At 43.7% G+C, this 20,074-nt stretch overlaps 1 protein-coding gene across 1 annotated transcript in view; it reads right to left on the reverse strand.

Annotated features, from left to right (window-relative positions):
* LOC126419056 (UDP-glycosyltransferase UGT5-like) overlaps positions 1-20,074 on the reverse strand; it is a 158,491-nt gene that overhangs the window by 48,247 nt on the left and 90,170 nt on the right. The window contains exons 2-3 of the mRNA XM_050086131.1: positions 15,952-16,210; positions 3,614-4,194 (exon numbers count right to left, since the gene is read on the reverse strand). Of these exons, the coding sequence (XP_049942088.1) occupies positions 3,614-4,194; positions 15,952-16,210 (840 nt within the window). The remainder of the gene's footprint in view (positions 1-3,613; positions 4,195-15,951; positions 16,211-20,074) is intronic.

Below are 20,074 nucleotides of genomic sequence, written 5' to 3' on the forward strand. Positions count from 1 at the left end.
AAGAAGGGCGGTTTTGTACAGTATATACATAGTAAATTACTGCTGCTTGGTATATGGGATCTTCTGGGACCTGAACAACACGATCTAGTCAATTTGGTTGTGTAAAAGCATTTAGTGGTATGTTCTGTATTTTTTTTATTGTGCTATTATTAACTTGGTGGAATAGTCGCGTTTGGTGTCGTTAAGGCACTTATAAGACTGTGGTTTGACTATTCTTGTGCGCTTGACTTTTATTGTTTCGTTTTAGGAAGCGAGAATTGTTTATTAAGATTTGTGTGTGTTGGCTTCCGGCACTTGTTAAGAGCGCCCGAGTTAGCGGCGCTGTGGTTATCATGTGCTGTCGGGATGTTATACTGTATTTTTTGAATTTTATCTTGTGTTGATATTATCTGTCGTGTGTTACAGAACATAACCAAGGCGCGTAAGTGATGGGCAGTTGTGGGCGGCATGTCGGGGAGCTCTCAGCGGTTTATTTCGGGGACTGTTTCTAGTGGGATGGTTCCGAAGTGTTGAGAGCTCGCTCTTCTGTGATTGCGTTGGGAGTTGCCCGCGCCCTTTGGTTATATCAAATTATTTTGTTATTATATTTATTGGTTGTGTGTTGCGCTTCTTTCATTTTATGGTGCCAAGCGCCATTATCTTAAAGTTTTTTTTATAAAACATTTTAAATTGTAATGCCAAGTTAACTTATTATTGGATTTTGTCTTTTGGATAAACTCTAAAAGCACTATTGTAAAAGGTTCCTGATTTTATGGTGGCAAGCTGCCGTTATTGTTTTTTTAAAGCTCACTCTTTAACCATTTGTTAAGTTTTGTAAGTTATTTAAAGGAGATTAGTACTGGTAATTTAATAAATAGTGTACAGAGTCTGCTGTTTGGATATTATTGGGTGGAACTTCTTGGATAGTTGTCCTATAAGAATGCACATTTCACTTTCCACCTATCTGCTCTTTCCTTTGCATTTAACAGTGGAATTCCCATTTGACTCTTAATGTTACCAGCCTCGCTTTTAATTTCACCGAAGATTGTTTTGACTTTTCTATATGCTATGTCACACCTTTCATCCAGCGCAGCAGTCGGACAGAACGAGTGGCAGCCTACCCCTCAGGAGGACACCCAACATCTCTGTCAATTCAATACTAATTGTAAGCCGAATACTGCTTGCATGAGGGCAAGAGGAAGACCAAAACGCTATTGACTTGCTCGATTTGTGAAGCTCTTTCTCTTGAATAAATTACCCAATTTTTCTGAAATTGAAATCATTTGTTTATTTCTACATGTGCAGAATGTCTATCGATTTCCATCCAGTGTGGATAATTCCTTGGTGGTCCATCGTTTTTCCTGTCTTAGAGTGTATTTCACAAAACATTTACTGGAATATATTACGTATGTGTTCGCCGAGAGACGAATTGGGAGAGGGTTACCGATGTCATTGGAACCTCTGACATAACCCTTTCTAAGTTCTGATCTGATCCAGTGATAACACACTAAGAGAACCAAATATTAACTGAGAACACCAAATAACAGGGAATCTGAACGATCCTGTATGCAATGCATTTGTTTCCAACATTCCAGCAAAAAGGGTAGAAAAACTAATTCTGCGGTCAGGTCCTGATGACTTCTCTCAGCGTCATTTAGGAGAGGCACGGATGGGCATGTAGTCAGCACTCCCCCCCCCCCCGCCCCCTTCCCCCTGCCCCCCCCCACCCCTGTAGTTGACTGCTTTACGATCTCTGAACCGATACGTCTCATTCAGGCTGCTTCCCAACTGGTCGTACGAGAGTGGAAGAAAACTGTTCCAATTCTACTACAGAAATATCGTAGAAAGTATAGGGAATCGAAATATGATACAGTGCACTATGTGATCAGAAGTATCCGGACACCTGGCTGAAAATTCCTTACTAGTTCGTGGCGCCCTCCATCATTAATGCTGGAATTCAGTATGGGGGTAGCCTTGATGACAGTTTCCACTCTTGCAGGCATACGTTCAATCAGATGCTGGAAGGTTTCTTGGGAAACGGCAGCGCATTCTTCACGGAGTGCTGCACAGAGGAGAGGTATCGTTGTCGGTGGGTGAGGCCTGGCACGAAGTCGGCGTTCCAAAACATCCCAAAGGTGTTCTATTGGCTTCAGATCGGACTGTACAGGCCAGTCCATTACAGAGATGCTATTGTCTTGTAACCACTCTGCCACAGGCCGTGCATTATGAACAGGTGCTCGATAATGTTGAAAGGTGCAGTTGTCATCCCCGAATTGCTCTTCAACAGGGGGAAGCAAGAAGGTGCTTAAAACATCAATGTAGGCCTTTTCTGTGATAGTGCCACGCAAAACAACAATTGGTGCAAGTCACATCCATGAAAAACACGACCAAACCGTAACACCACCGCCTCCGAATTTTACTGCTGGTACTACACAAGCTGGCAGTTGATGTTCACCGAGCATTCGCCATACCCGCACCCTACCATCGGATCGCCACATTGTGTACCGCGATTCGTCACTCCACACATCGTTTTTACACTGTTCAATCGTCTAACGTGTGCGCTCCTTACACCAGGCGATGCGTCGTTTGGCATTTACCGGCGTGATGTGTGGATTATGAGCAGCCGCTCAACCATTAAATCCAAGTTTTCTCACCTCCCACTTAACTTTGATAGTTCTTGCAGTGGATCCTGATGCAGTTTGTAATTCCTGAGTGACGGTCTGGATAGATGTCTGCCTATTACACATTATGACTCTCTTCAACAATCGGCGGTCTCTGTCAATCAACAAGCGAGGTCGGCCTGTACGCTTTTGTGCAGTACGTGTCCCTTCACGTTTCCACTTCACTATCACATCGGAATCAGTGGACCTATGGACGTTTAGGAGTGTTGAATCTCGCATACAGACGTATGACGGAAGTGACCACGTCCGAAGTCCGTGAGTTCCACGGAACGCCCCATTCTGCTCTTGGTTGATTCAAACGGCTCTGAGCACTATGGGACTTAACATCTGAGGTCATCAGTCCCCTAGAACTTAGAACTACTTAGACCTAACTAACCTAAGGACATCACACACATCCATGCCCGAGCCAGGATTCGGACCAGCGACCGCAGCAGTCGCGCGGTTCCGGACTGAAGCGCCTAGAACCTCTCGGCCACCGCGGCCGGCTCATTCTGTTCTCTCATGATGTCTAATGACTACTGAGATCACTGATACGGAGTACCTGGCAGCAGGTGGCAGCACAATGCACCTAATATGAAAAACGTTTGGTTTTGGGGGTGCCCGGATACTTTTGATCACATAGTGTGTATGGTAGTCAGATGTGATACGGGGTACGCTATGCAAACAGAATCGCCAGCTTTGCCGGGTTGATTTCACATCGCTTCTGTAGGATAATATCACTGCTTCATGTACGCAGGTCGTATACGGTGAATGGCACTTAAATCTCAGCTCAAATATACGTGTGGCCTTCTCATCATACACACGCTCTTGGAAGAATACTTCACACAGCTGTCTATTAGGTAGATGGGAAGTAACGCCACTTTTTGCGTAAACGATACAGTGAAGTATCAAAGCTAGGATTTAAGTATGCCAACATCACTAAAGGGACATCTGGCATTTAATTTGTCACTCACCTCTGGCAGCTTCTTGGGAGGGCTGACATGCATTCCTCCGACCTCGACCATCGCTGGAAGGAGCGGCCTCGGGTGCAGCACACTGAAATGGCTGTTCGCCAACACCATCGACGACTTCCTCTCTATCTCCAGCAGACTGGGTAAGGTAGGATCATGCACGTACCGTCTTACGATGGCGTCCTGGCTGGGCATGTAGTACAAATTTCGAACTACCCTGCAGTAAGCGCTGAACACCGTGTTGTGCAGCCGCTGGAAGAAAGTCATGTGGTCGGAGTATTCCAGGAATGGTTCGGGGACGTAGGCGGGCGGACTTGGATTGCCGACGACGTCGCCCATCCACGCAGGTGGAGAGAAAGTGGCGAACTGGATCACTGGTATCTTAAATATGTGAGACAGGGCCAGGAAGCACTCACAGAAGAATATTTCTATGATCATGACATCGTACTTTTCGTTGGAGCTAAACAGTTTCTTCACGTTCTCATGTTGCAGAAAAGTTTCACAGGAGTATGTTCCGAATTTCTGCAACTTGAGGAGTACTGCAAAATCACTGGCGGTGCCAAGGTCAAACAGGCCAGCTGTATCTGGAAAGATAAATAGGAAATCAGTCGTTTGTAATAGGCATGTCAGGTAGTTATAGTATACAAAAGACACAACGTCCGGCACCTAATAGTGACATTAATATGGAGTGTGGCTTCGACTCTGCTAGCGACTCTATGATGTGTCAATGTCTGAAAGTAGAGTAGCCCATGATTCTACAAGAGCTGACACCAGAGGAGTAGTGATCTTCGGCGCTGTGGTCTGTAGAGAAGTCGACGTTCTAACTCATCCCAAAGGTGTTCCATTGGGTTCAGGTCGTATCTGTGGGCAGGCCTGTCAGTTTAAGGAATTTTGCTGTCCACAAACCATTGTCTCATAGACGCTGCTTTGTGACTGCTAATACAATCATCGTCTCCAGACTGTCCCTCTACTGTACACAGTGCAAAGTGCTGTAAGATGATTCATACCTTTCAGCATTTAGTGTTTCCTTAGCCACAGTAAGGGGACCATCCATCTGGATAACCTGTGGAAATACCACGTTTGTGGATTATTGCATTAAGTAGATCTTTCATTGGACGAACGAGATGAGGTGTTGCCCCATCTTGTATCGAAACAGTGGTTTTCGCACCGTTGCACTCTTCCAAAGCAGCAGTCACATACTGTACAAGGAGGTCTTGATAACGTGCAGACGTCGCAGCATACTTGACAGGCACTATGGGTGAATTCTCTTCAAGGAAGAACGAATGAGAATAAAGGCGCTTGCGAATACACACCACACAGTCACGTCCAGCGAGTGCAATACCTCTTTGTGCAGAACAGTTCGGCAGTTCTGACAAGGGGAGGCCACGACGTTTGGAACGCGGATTTACTGTAAACTTCCTACACTCGTAGTACTCCATGAGGACAACAAAATGTGTAAGCAGTAGCGCGTACTTCTCAAGCGTTATTGAGAAAATTGCAAGATAATTTAGGTCGTCAAGTATATACCCGTGCGTGGCCATTTTTACCAGGAAGCGACCGAGCGAGGTGGCGCAGTGGTTGGCACACTGGACTCGCATTCGGGAGGACGACGGTTCAATCCCGTCACCGGCCATCCTGATTTAGGTTTTCCGTGATTTCCCTAAATCGCTTCAGGCAAATGCCGGGATGGTTCCTTTGAAAGGGCACGGCCGATTTCCTTCCCAATCCTTCCCTCACCCGAGCTTGCGCTCCGTCTCTAATGACCTCGTTGTCGACGGGACGTTAAACACTAATCTCCTCCTCCTCCTCCACCAGGAAGCGGCGACATCCGAGTGGTTAGCGTTCAAGCCCCGTAATCGCTGGATCGCAGGATCGAGTCCCGTACGTCAGTCTTTTTTATTCCTAACACAGTCATTTTCTTTACTATTTATATTACAATTGATATAATGGGAAAAACACGTGTAATCGGATGAACTTTTATTAAATTTACAATGTTATTTGGCAGTCTACAATTTTTATTATCACAAATAATATAATATTCATAACTATCGACTAGTAAACTACGAAACGCATAAAGTGATACTGAAAATGTATGCTTGTTCGTGATTTGAGAAATTCCTTATACCTGGAAGGAGCCCGAAACGACTTGTTACCTCCAAGTTTTGGCCGGCACAGACGGCTTTCGAAAGATGTACAATTAATCGTCGCTTTCGACATTACGAGTACAAGTTGCAGGATGGTATTTTTCGTAAAAACATGGAAAACAGAAAAGTTGAACGGCACCAGCGGCATTGAATAAATGCTATGTTTCCGCATATGCAAGGTCTTTTGAGGTTTTCCGTGGAAAAACAAACCTCGTTAACATTTTCAAAAACCTCTCTTTCAGCCGATAATTTGGAAGCAAACCATACATAACGCAGCATTTCCTTAAATATCGGCGCTGATAATGGGTCATGCAGCATCGAGTGTATTTTAATAGCGCCTTCACGAGAAGCAATTTGTCGTCCTCTTTCGATTAAATACGAACAATTTTGAAGACACGGACAAGCATACATTTTCAGTATCAGTTTATGCGTTTGGTCGTTTACTGGTTATAGTTATGAATATTATATTATTTGTGATAAAAAAAATTTGTAGACTGCCAAATAGCATTGTAAATTTAATAAAAGTTCATCCGATTACAAGTATTTTTCCCATCAGATCAACTGTAATATAAATAGTAAAGAAAATGACTGTGTTAGAAATAAAAAAACTGACGAACGGGACTCGATCTTGCGATCCAGCGATTACGGAACTTGAACGTTAACCAGTCGGCTGCCGCCGCTTCATGATAATAACGGCCACGCACAGGTATATATTTGACGACCGAAATTATGTTGCGATTTTCTCAATAAAGCTTTAAAAGTACGCGCTACTGTTTACACATTTTGTTGTCCTCATGGAGTTCTACGATGTTTGCAGTAAATCCGCGTTCCAAACGTCGTGGCCTCCCCTTGTGAGTATTCACTGCACCCTCTTAACTCCATAGAATAATGCCCGGCTACATGTCATCAACTTCGATTCGTACCAAAAACCAAAGAGAAAATTTAAAACATTGTTGCCGATCATGAGGTTTCAGTTGCTGCACCATCTGGACCTTGAAAGGGTACCATTGTAAAATCGATCGCATAACTTTCTCTACTGTTGAACCTAGGATGGACAAGTCTCGTAAACTGTGTAGTCTCTAGCTCTACTGCGACGTGTGCTGCACGGTCAGTTACAGCGAGAGCATCCTCATCAACAGGTAGTGCGCCTTCCTCTTCCAGCTGCCACATCAAGCTCAGCCATGTCTTCTCTAAACCACTCCCGTCCTCAGGCCTTTCAGTCGGCGATGCTCTCTCAATGCAGCACTGTAAAACAGACTCAGTAACAGCGCACGGTCTCTCTTCTCGATAGCCATACTGCTCACTGATGTTACGGCCTGTCAAACGACAGCATGGTATCGTACCGTCATACAAACAGTGTACAGTACCAGATTTGCGCCTGACGTAGGCCACAACTGGAATTTGTTGTCCAGCGTAAAGCGGTTCCGCGTTAACGCATTAGCGTATCTACCATTTGACAAGCCATACCGTGTGTGAACAGTATGTCTATGGAGAGGAGGGTCCGTACACTGTGAACGAAACTGTTTCATGCGAACGACAGTAATTACGGTGATGCATTGAGAGAGTGTCGCCGACTGAAGAGTCTGTGGAGGCACCCGATAACATTATAGTTTAAGGGGGGACGTTGATGAAAAACACGCTGTATTTAAAAAATTGTCAAAATCCACAGTTTTGGAAATATCGCAATGAGATTTTGTACCACGCTTTACATAAAAGTAACAAATTTACATATAAAATCCTTTCATTATACATATTCAACTTTTTTTGAATGAAATTTGAAGTTTCATTTTCAAAAAATAATATATGTTACTTTTTCTCAGGAAGTATTCAAGAGATTTCTACAAAAATTTCTCTGTTTCATCTCTTTACATGTTGTAAGCTTCTCTTATGAGGTTTTTGGAATAGGTCAAATAGGAGAATTTTCATAATTTTTAAATTATAATTCCACAAGTACATTTTTAAATTCATGCAAAATTCCGAGCACTTTGCTCCATATCTCAGCTTGTAATCAGAATTTCAAAATTTTCTCTTCAGACAACGTTTATTAGGTTTACAGAAATATGTACTCTGGGTCGTCTTTCCCTTCAAGGCTTCTCTTCTGGTTTCTTGTTGTCTGTCTTCTTTCCTTTACTCGGTCTTCAACTGACTTTTCAGCTGCAGAGACGCGCTGTAAATCTATTTTTCTCAGAATATCTTGAATAAAATTTCCTATCTTGAAGCCCATTCTTTCTAATGCCTCCATCATCCCGACGGTCGCATCATTAAATACAATAACTGCATCATAAGTTGCAATTCTGGCAACTGTAGAATATGCAAATGTGTTTTTAGGGCATCGTTTCCATATGAGTGAATTTAGAGACTCATTTGGATTTTGAGTTTTGCCATGAACACACTTTTTGAGAAGTGCAGGCTCGGCGAGAAACCTGTAAATGGGCTTGATGTATCCCGCACACGTTTGGTTGAAAGTAATACACAGAATCGTTGACCACTGAGCTTTTATTGAAGTGCTGCTTCAAAACGTGGGCGTGGCAGTGAGGCCGCGTCACACTTTTAATTAAGTTTCAGGCACTTCGGATGCGATTTCAACATTGAAACTTTGGGAACTTAATGTCAATGAGTTGTACTAACAAATAAAAACTAAATCGAAAATTGACATTTTTTGGTCAATTTCACCAACGTCCCCCCTTAAAGGAGATGATAATGAAATTCGAAAAGACGGGTGAGTTTGTTGTGCAACTGGAAGAGGAAGGCACCCTATCCCGGTCGAAGTTACTGACAACGTTGCTGTTGCTGTAACTGACCACGCAGCACATGCCCCAGGTAGTGCTAGCGCTCCTGCAGCGTCGCAAGACTCGTCCATCCCATGGTTAACAGTACAGGAAATTTTGCAGTCTGTATTATACTGGTAGCTATGCATGTCCAGACGGTGCAGCAACTGAAACCTCATGATCCGTAGCAATGTTTTAAATTTGCCCTTGGGTTTCTGGCATGGCCTGAAACTGTTGACATGTAGCTGGGCGATATTCCATGGAGTGAAGAGCCACATTTTACACTACAGGGTGCAGTGAATTGTCAGAGCTACAGTATTTCGGGTACTGTTCAGCCACGTATTGTGCACAAAGAACCTCTGAATTCAAAATGACTCTGAGCACTATGGGACTTAGCATCTGAGGCCATTAGTCCCCTAGAACTTAGAACTATTTGAACATAATTAACCTAAGGACATGACATACATTCATGCCCGAGGCAGGATTCGAACCTACGACCGTAGCAGTCATGTGGTTCCGGACTGAAGCGCCTAGAACCGCTCGGCCGCAACGGACGGCCCATTGAATTCGCCGGATGTGACTGTGTGGTGTGTAATCACAAGCACTTTCAGTCTCGTCCTATCTCCTTTGAAGACAGTTCACCCACAGGGCCCGTCAAGCACGCTGTGACGGCTGCGTGTTATAGAAGCCTCCTTGTACAGTGTGTGATTCCTGTTTTGAAACAGTGCAACTGTGTGGAAACCACTGTTTTCATGCACGATGGGACAGCACAACATGTCGCTCGCCCAGTGGAAGATTCCTTAATGCAACCTTCCACGAATGTGTCATCTGCACAGGGTATTCAAAATGCATGGTCCGCAAGATCATCTACCCTGAATCCACGATACTTTAGCTCTTGGGATACCTAAAACAACGCGTTTACCAGGGGACACGTTTCGCCTCTAACTGACCTGTAGGCCAATTTACAGAAACACGTTGCTCAGACTTTACTGGAACTGCCGAGAGCGACTGTTGATCACCTCGTTTTATGGATGCAGCATCTCATCGACTTCTCTGGTGCTCAGATTGAACAAAGTATGTAAGCAACAGTTGATAATAAAATCAACATTATACCTTAGTCACTTCTTTGACCTTTTCTGCCCACTTCCTTTTCCTAATCCGTTACATGTGGAATCATTTCTATACTTCTTTCTTACATTCACAGTGCCAGATTTGCCCCTGGTGTCCAAAATTGGAACTAATTTTCATGTGGCCTAAACAGAATTGTGAAATATGTTCATGATTTAAAAAAGCATGATGCTGCGCCACGAATAAATACAGACGTGAATTTGTGGAATTCTTGTAAATTTCGCACAGCACACGCGGCGACCACTTAGCCGTCGTGTGACTAGGAGTGATGCGTCTGCAAGGCTCCATGACCAGACGACGATGCGCAAATTCCGGCCATGGCATTGGCGCTGACCCACGTATGCATGCCGCGCAGCTCCATCACCGGGATCAAGGGAAGGCCGATTATGTACCTGCGATGCAATAAAGTCAGTGACAAACTTGCCGGTGTTTCTCTGCATGCTTGGGCGTGAGCCACTCCTCTCTCCCAAACCGTACCTGTCAGTCGTTCCGATATATTACACTACTGGCCATTAAAATTGGTACACCAAGAAAAAATGCAGGTGATAAACGGGTATTCGTTGGACAAACATGTTATACTAGAACTGGCATGTGATTACATTTTCACGCAATTTGGGTGCACAGATCCTGAGAAATCATTACCCAGAACAGCCACCTCTGACCGTAATAATGGCCTTGATACGCCTGGGCATTGAGTCAAATACAGCATGGATGGCGTGTACAGGTACAGCTGCCCATGCAGCTTCAACGCGATACCAAAGTTCATCAAGAGTAGTGACTGGCGTATTGTGACGACCCAGTTGCTCGGTCACCATTGACCAGACAGTTTCAATTGGTGAGAGATCTGGAGAATGTGCTGGCCAGGGCAGCAGTCGAACATTTTCTGTATCCAGAAGGGCCCTTACAGGACCTGAAACATGCGGTCGTGCATTATCCTGCTGAAATGTAGGCTTTCGCAGGGACCGAATGAAGGGTAGAGCCACGGGTCGTAACACATCTGAAATGTAACGTCCACTGTTCAAAGTGCTGTCAATGCGAACAAGAGGTGACCGAGAAGTGTAACCAATGGCACCCCATACCATCACTCCGGCTGATACGCCAGCATGGCGATGACGAATACACGCTTCCAATGTGCGTTCACCGCGATGTCGCCAAACACGGATACGACCATCATGATGCTGTGAACAGAACCTGGATTCATCCGAAAAAAATGACATTTTGCCATTCGTGCACCTAGGTTCGTCGTTGAGTACACCATCGCAGGCGCTCCTGTCTGTGATGGAGCGTCAAGGGTAACCGCAGCCATGGTCTCCGAGCCGATAGTCCAGGCTGCTGCAAACGTCGTCGAACTGTTCGTGCAGATGGTTGTTGTCTTGCAAACGTCCCCATCTGTTGACTCAGGGATCGAGATGTGGCTGCACGATCCGTTACACCCATGCGGATAAGATGACTGTCATTTCGACTGCTAGTGATACGAGGCCGTTGGGATCGAGCACGGTGTTTCGTATTACCCTCCTGAATCCACCGATTCCATATTCTGCTAACAGTCATTGGATCTCCACCAACGCGAGCAGCAATGTCGCGATACGATAAACCGCAATCGCGATAGGCTACAATCCGACCTTTATCAAAGCCGGAGACGTGATGGTATGCATTTCTCCTCCTTACACGAGGCAACACAACAACGTTCCACCAGGAAACGCTGGTGAACTGCTGTTTGTGTATGAGAAATGTGTGAATGCTCTGAAAATCTAGCATTTGCATATCACATCATCTTCTTCCTGTCAGTTAAATTTCACGTCTGCAGCACGTCATCTTCTTGGTGTAGCAATTTTAATGGCCAGCAGCGTATATTACAACCCTTGAGCTCGGTGGTGGGGGAGGGGGGTAGTAACAACGTACTACGAGTAAGATTTGTGCGATACTTCTTTGAACAATTTATTTGCTAGTGAACTGTTCGGCAGGTTTTTTTTAAATATTATCACAAGCTACACTGAATCTACATCTACATATAGATCTACACGCCGAGAGCCACCTTGCTGTGTGTGGCGGAGAGTACTTTACGTACCAGTGTCACGTTCCCTCTTTCCTGTTCCAGTCGCGAGTGGTTCACGGAAGCCTGATTTCCGATAAGTCTCTGTGTGGGTTGCAAATCTCTCTAGTTTTGTATTCATGGTCTTTCAAGGCAATATATTTGATTCCTTCTAGAAATATACTCTGTCGCTACTTCAACAGTAAACTTCTGCGAGATGTAGAATGATTCTCTTCTAGTGCCTTCCACTGGTATTGGTTGATAATTTTCGTGACGCTTTCATGGACACTAAACGAGCCTGTAACCGAAATGTGCTACTCTGCTTTGGGTCCCGTATCAATCCTAACTGATACAGATCCCAAACCGACGAGAAATATTCAGTTCGAACGACGGTCTTTTATGCTGCATCCTACAGTTCACTGCAGGCCTGATAGTGAACTGCAGGAACAGCCCAACATTCAAACTCAACAAAATGCTCGTCAAAATTCTCAAAGAAGCATACACATTCAATAATGGGAGAACACTTAAAAAACACAGTAGAATTTATACATGTTAAAAACATGTAAGTACCTGATTGAGCCACACTTGTTTCATTTGACATACAAAACCTTTATCCCTCTGTGCCAATAGACCCCACACTACAGATAATCAATGGCAACCCACAAAAGCAAAAAGAATTCCCTTCAACTCACATTACTACTAATGGGCCAGCTCGAATTCGCACTTTTACACAACTACAGGGTGTTTATAAATCAATATCGGAGTTTTAGCGCTTTATAATATTTGTTACATTACATTACATCGCATGGCGTTAGGTCGGGTGAACGTGGAGGCCATGCAAAGCAAGCCCTGTCATTGCGCCCCTTGCGGTCTATAAAGCGCTTGGATACAGTGAAGTTCAACGAGTCGCGTACTTCGGCATGCCAGTGAGGTGGTGCACCATCTTGCTGGAAAATGAAGTTCAACTGAGGGAAGAGCCATTGCTCATGGTAAGAAGTGCCAGTTACAGTAGGTTCACCAAAAAAGAAAGACCCATAAAATTTCCGTCGGGATACGGCACAAAAAAACAGTCACTTTAGGGGAATCTCGTTGCACCTGTACCACCTCGTGAGGATTTTCTGAGCCCCAGATGCGCACATTGTGAGTGTTAACATGTCCACTAAGGTGAAAGCTCGACTCATCACTGAAGACAACATGATCCAGAAAATCTTCATCGTGATGAAACAACATTTCGTTTCCGAAGTTGGTACGTAATCGATGGTCTGCCGGCTTTAGAGCCTCTAATAACTGTAAACGGTAAGGACGTAGTAGTATGCGTTTTCTTAAGACTTTCCAAACAGCGACTGGTGGAAATTCACTGTACCCAAGCTCTGGATAGGCCGCAAGGGGTCCAATGACAGGGCTTGCTTTGCATGCCTCCAAGTTCACCCGACCTAACCCCATGCGATGTTTTCCTTTGCGGCTTCATCAAGGATCGTGTGTTCGTGTCTCCGCTACCAGCAAACTTCATTGAATTAAGAAACCGGATTGAAGCAGCTGTTGCTACAATCTCTGAAGACACATTTATCATCGTTTGTGAAGAATTCGGCTATGGACTTGATGTGTGCCGTGTGATAAATGGTGCTCACGTTGAACGTTTATAAGGTTCTTGGTAAAACTGTTTGAGTTGTTATTTCAATTGGCATATCATTTTAACTGTAAGTTTAATGCAATAAATATTATAAAGCGTTAAAACCCAGATATTCATTTATAAACATCCTGCATTATAAATTTAACAATAAAATCTACAAACAGATGGCCTCGCAGTCGGCTCAGACCTTTCTGGATTGTCAGGTGAAACATTTGTAAGTAATTTAGAAGACAAAATCCTGAATTCCAATCACAGCCTCCTCAAAACTATCATCTACTACTACAGACATGTAGATGATACCATTATTTTAATCAGAGGCACAAAAGATAACATCAATGAGTTGAATCAATTATTCAAGAATTCACATGAAAACATAAAATTCACATAATTGCTTAGGCTTCCGTGGCCAGAGTCAGTCGACGTAAAAGTTTTCTGGATGTGGTACCGCGTCATAATGCAGCGGCAGTAGATTTATACGTTATGATGCGGTACCACTTCCAGAAAACTTTTATGTCGATAAATTCACAGTTGAGCACCAAGTAGGTGACAGTATAAACTTTTAAGACCTTACCATTATAATAAAGAATAACAGACATCAGTTTGAAGTTTATCGGAAGCCTACTACAACACATACTACAATTCACAACTCCTCTTGTCACCCATAGCCCACAAAATGGCAGCATTCCGGTACATGATCAATACACCGATCCAAGTGCCACACTCAGAAGAGAAATGTGAACTAGAAATTGAAATAATAAAACAAACAGCTATGGCAAATGGTTATAACAGCTCCATAGTAGACACCCTAAGCCACTCAATAGTGGCAAAGCAATCATATCACAAGAAACAAAAAGAAAACAACATCTTCCACACAATCCCATTTTTAGGTAACATTTTATATCAGATTGTCAATGTTTTCAAACGAAAAGGCATAAGCACATCTCTACCACAGACAATAAGATTGGACAGAAGCTACCCCACAATATTAGCACACAAAACCCACTTCATAATACAGGTGTGTACAAAATCGAATGTTGGAACTGTGACTGCTTCTACATAGGGCAGACAGGCGGATCATTTAAAATTAGATTCAGAGACCACGTGGTAGCACTAAAAACCAGAAAATACCACATATCAGCAATAGCCATCCATCTGCATGAAACAAAACACCATGGTAACTAGTATCAGCATCCTTCACATCCAACCAAAAGGCAAAAAACTAGACCTTCTTGAGACACTCCAAATATACAAACACCAAACAAAACAAATGACAATATTTACAATAGTATCATCTCTGTTTTCAGCAACTGCCTACGTTATTAAACTCTCAATGCACACTCACACACACACACACACACACACACACACCTTAACATTTACAATAAATATTTAGTCATACAAACAAATGTAAATTCACCTGATCATACAGGTTTAACCCTTTGAAACACGTTGTGGAGATAAATAAACAGTGACTGGTAACACTAAACTATTTGTTTCATTTAAAGAATTAGATCAAGTTATGCTGAAGGAATTAGATTAGGAAATGAGACAGTTAACGTAGTAGGTCAGTTTTGTTATTTGGGTAGCAAAATAATCGATGATGATCGAAGTAGAGGGGATATAAAATTTGGCTCGAATGGCAAGAAAAGCGTTTCTGAAGAAGAGAAATTTGATAACATCTAGTACAGATTTGAGGGTCAGGAAGCCTTTTCTGAAAGTATTTGCATGAGTGTAGCCTTGTATGGGCAGGAAACATGGACAATAGACAGTTTAGACAAGAAGAGAATAGAAGCTTTTGAAATGTCATGCTACTGAAGATTAGATGGGTAGACCACATAACTAACGAGGAGGTATTGAATAGAATTGAGGAGAAGCGACATTGTGGCACAACTTGACTAGAAGAAGGTATCGCTTGGTAGGACGTGTTCTGAGGCATCAAGGGATCATCAATATAGTATTGGAGGGCAACGTAGAGGGTACGAATCGTAGAGGGAGAGCAAGAGATGAATACACTAAGCACATTCAGAAGGATGTAGGTTGCAGTAGGTACTGGGAGATGAAGAAGCTTGCACAGGATAAAGTAGCATGAGGAGTTGCATCAAACCAATCTCTGGACTGAAGGCCACAACAACAACACCTTTAGACAAATGACTTCACAAAACAGTCACCAATTTTTTCAGTTTTTTTAGATGTTTTAACAAAAAGTGATTGCCTTTTGTTTGTGTATGCACACTTGATAGTGACCAGTAGTGTCCAAATAGCCTCCATAGATATGTGTACGTGCTTCACTGTACTGGATATTCAACCAGAACCTTTTAAGTCTTCTAACTCTTAATTTTCTCCATAACCTGTTCTTGATGCATTAGTAACCATTGCAGTGTTTTCGATGAACGTTGCAGGCCAATGTGATACTTTGCACACTGAAAGAACATTGGGGAACAGTCTACTGAAGACTGTCCCTTTACTGTACCACGCAGTTCTGAAGAAAAATTCTCGCAACGAAATAATCTAAGGTACGTTCTTGGTAAGCGGCCTCTGATGCTTCGGTTTAATAGGCTGGTAACGGAAGGAGGTGAGGAAGAGGAAAAGAAAGAGAGAGAGAGAGACAGACAGAATTTGGTAGCTAACAACATACTTACGGCCAAAGAAAGACATGGTGTTGGGTAGCGCGACATCTGTCCAGTTATTTGGCGGTCCTTGCCCAGGGAAGGGCGTGACGGCGGTGATGCGGTGCCCTTGTGCGTGCAGACCCTTGGCCATAGCTCGCCCCAGATTCCAGTGGCTGGGCGAGCCCACGGGAAACACCATCAGCACGTGCGCAGCACGTGTAGCCTCTAGCAGGCTCAGCAGGAGCAACAGCGCGATGGCCACCATCTGCTCCCTCCGCGATGCTCCCATCTGAAAAAAATAAAAACCTATACAGTAATGGCTTCTGCAAACGAAACGTATTGCATCCCTTGATAACATTTTAAAATGCTGGTTAACCGGCTCGTTACAGAACATCTTGTTTGCTTTATTTTCAAAAATGGTTCAAATGGCTCTGAGCACTATGGGACTCAACATCTGAGGTCATCAGTCCCCTGGAACTTAGAAATACTTAAACCTAACTAACCTAAGGACATCACACACATCCATGTCCAAGGCAGGATACGAACCTGAGACCGTAGCAGTGACGCGGTTCCGGACTGAAGGGCCTAGAACCGCTCAGCCACCGCGGCCACACCTTATTTTCATGAGCAACTGAATCACTTATATCTGCGTAGTAGTGAGTGGAACACCCTGACGATGGTTGCATGGATTTTCCGGATTTATTGACAAGGCCGTATCATCCATTCGTTTTGACCAATGACGTCATCAAATTTGACTAACCGCTGATCGAAAACCAATATGCGTAAAATAAAACGTCTTCGGTTCATTGGTAGAATTTTGGGAAGATGTGGTTCATCTGTAAAGGAGACCGCTTATAAAACACTAATACGACCTATTCTTGAGTACTGCTCGAGCGTTTGGGATCCCTATCAGGTCGGATTGAAGGAGGACATAGAAGAAATTTAGAGGCGTGGTGCTAGATTTGTTACTGGTAAGTTTGATCATCACGCGAGTGTTACGGAAATGCTTCAGGAACTCGGGTGAGAGTCTCTGGAGGAAAGGAGGCGTTCTTTTCGTGAATCGCTACTGAGGAAATTTAGAGAACCAGCATTTGAGACTGACTGCAGTACAATTTTACTGCCGCCAACTTTCGCGGAAAGACCACAAAGATAAGATAAGAGAGATTAGGGCTCGTACAGTGGCATACAGGCAGTCATTTTTCCCTCGTTCTGTTTGGGAGTGGAGCAGAGAGAGAAAATGCTAGTTGTGGTACGAGGTACCCTCCGCCACGCACGGTATGGTGGATTGCGGAGTATGTATGTAGATGTAGATGTAGAAATACTCCAGAAGGACTTGGCAGAAATGTAGTTGATGGACACGATTCCTGGCAGCGGTGGTCACGAGGACGTACGCTCGCAAGGAGACTGAGTTCCGGAATGCCACGTGTCACTACTGGGAGGGAGACCGTCTGTTCGGCGTTTGGATCTGGCACATCGTACTGCATGTACAGCAACAATATGACCAGCAGCTGGCAGCACAGTGGCGCGACCAACTGTTACCAATCGGTTACTTCGACAGCTCCAAGCCAGACGTCTCCTGGCGTGCATTCCACTGATCCCAAACCGCCGCCAATTACGAATTCAGTGGTGTCAAGCGAAAGATCATTGCAGGAAAGGATTAAGGTCTGTTGTGTTTTCTGATGAAAGCTGGTTCTGCCTCGGTGTCAGTGAAGGCCGTGTGTTGCTTAGAAGGAGACCAGTTGAGCGTGTGCCACCAACCTGTCTGCGGACTAGGTTCAAATGGCTCTGAACACTATCGGACTTAACATCTGAGGTCATCAATCCCCTAGAACTTAGAACTACTTAAACCTAACTAACCTAAGGACATCACACAACACCCATGCCCGAGGCTGGATTCGAACCTGCGACCGTAGCAGCAGTGCGGTTCCGGACAGAAGCGCCTACAACCGCCGCAACGGTCGGCTGCGGCCTAGGCACACTAGACCTGCACCTGGAGCTATGGTCCGGGCTGCTGTCTCTTATGACAGCAGGGGCACTCTCGTGGCTGTCCCTCTAACTATGACTGCAAATCTGTGCGTCAGTGTGGTGGTTCGAGCTGTTGTGCTGCCATTCATTAACGGCATTCCAGGCGGTGTTTTCCGACAGGATAACGCTCAACCACAAGCCGCTGTTGTAATCTGACACGCCCCACAAAGTGTCCAAATGTTGTATCAGCCTGCTCGATCACCAAATCTGTCTCCAAGCAAGCACATAAGGGACACCATCGGACTACAACTGCTACTTCATCTGTAAGCAGCATTAACAACCGTCCCAAGTGCAACAGGCATCGAACTCCATCCCACAAACTGACAACCACCACTTGTACAACAGCCGGCCGGAGCGGCCAAGCGGTTGTAGGCGCTACAGTCTGGAACCGCATGACCGCTACGGTCGCAGGTTCGAATCCTGCCTCGGGAATGAATATGTGTGATGTCCTTAAGTTAGTTAGGTTTAAGTAGTTCTAAGTTCTAGGGAACTGATGACCTTGAAGTTAAGTCCCATAGTGCTCAGAGCCATTTGAACAATTTGAACTTGTACAACGCAATGCATGCATATTTGCATGCTTTCATTCAACATTCTGGGGTTTACACAGATTATTAATGCGCCCGCATTTCACATTTACAATGGCTTATCTCGCACGTACATCAACGTTTGCTAGTGTAATGGTAATCACTTACTCTGCATGAAATATTTTTTGGTGCTGCGACTTTTTCTTCCGTCTCGTATTTTGCTATCACGGGTAACTGCCAGATACATTCTAATACTACAGTCAATTTTTTAATAGTTATGACTGGTAATATGAGAAAAAAAAACATCTAGAACTAAGGGTGCAACGTTTCTGGAAGTTTTCACCATCTGGCATTTCTTATTCCAAGGAGAACGGCAGCGAACGGCGAAGGAGTTTTGTGTACCCCATATACACCATAACTGACAGAGTAGTTCTTTTCCATGTTAGAGGGGCAAAGTGTCAAATAATTGTCATTCTCGTATCTCCTGACTGATAGCGCGGTATCATTTCACTGATTATGGTTATTGTGAGAAGTCTTCAGAAACAGACACGTATTGTAATAAACAGAGGTAGGAATCGATTAGAAGAAATAATTACTAATCAAATTGTAAGCCAAGAGTGTGGACTATCACACACTCTTCTTGACATTTACACTGACTTCACTCTTTGTAAATAGAAGTGGAAAAAAAGAAAGGAATTGAGATGACGAATAAGGAATATCTGAAGGTACTTCAATTTGCATATGATATTGCTATTATTCAAAAGAAAGAAGATGATCTCCAACGACTAATCTACCAATTGAACGAAATATGCTATAGATACAACTTTAAAATTTGTAGTAGTAAAACGAAAATAACGAATTTCTGAAGAAAATATCCTGTCGGATTAAAAACTCTTGGATAATTCAGTCTTAGAGCAAGTCTCTCAAATCTCTTATTTAGGCTGTGCTATAAGTTTTGATTTCGAGTCTGGTACTGAAAATGAGATACACAAATTCCAATCTGTCTGTGTCACCATTAGCAGAACGGTAGGGCATAAAGTAGAAAAAAGAGATCATCATGAAATTCTATTAAGTGATGGCGCTTCCTGTGTTATTCTATGGAAGCCGGAGGCTGGGTTACGAGAATAAAGAAAAAGATGGACAAAAAGCGACACGATTAGAAATGAAGACACTAAAAGTGAATTATATAGTTTCAACATGAATGAAACAATTCAAAAATGTGTTAAAGATTGGAGACGACAGCTCATGAGAATGCCAGGCCACAGAATTACGCTGAAGAGCTTGAATTAGAAGCTGAGTGGGGAAAGAGATACTGGAAGACCTCCAAAAAGATGGGAATGAGTTAGTTTGTGAGTTGGGGACAGGAAGAAGCCTGATCCTTGCAAGGAAAATAATGGTAATAATGATTGTGACGATTCTGTGTGTGTGTGTGTGTATGTGTGTGTGTGTGTGTGTGTGTGTGTGTGTGTGTGCGTCTGTGTGTGTTTGTAACAAAATAACTGTAGTAACAATAATAAAGGTTAGCGCTAAAGGAAAACCATGCTACATATATTTTTGTAACAATATATCTCTTCTTCCATTCTTGGTGCATCCTGTACCACTGA

Source organism: Schistocerca serialis, chromosome 9 (genome assembly GCF_023864345.2).
Source record: "Schistocerca serialis cubense isolate TAMUIC-IGC-003099 chromosome 9, iqSchSeri2.2, whole genome shotgun sequence".
NCBI lineage: Eukaryota > Metazoa > Arthropoda > Insecta > Orthoptera > Acrididae > Schistocerca > Schistocerca serialis.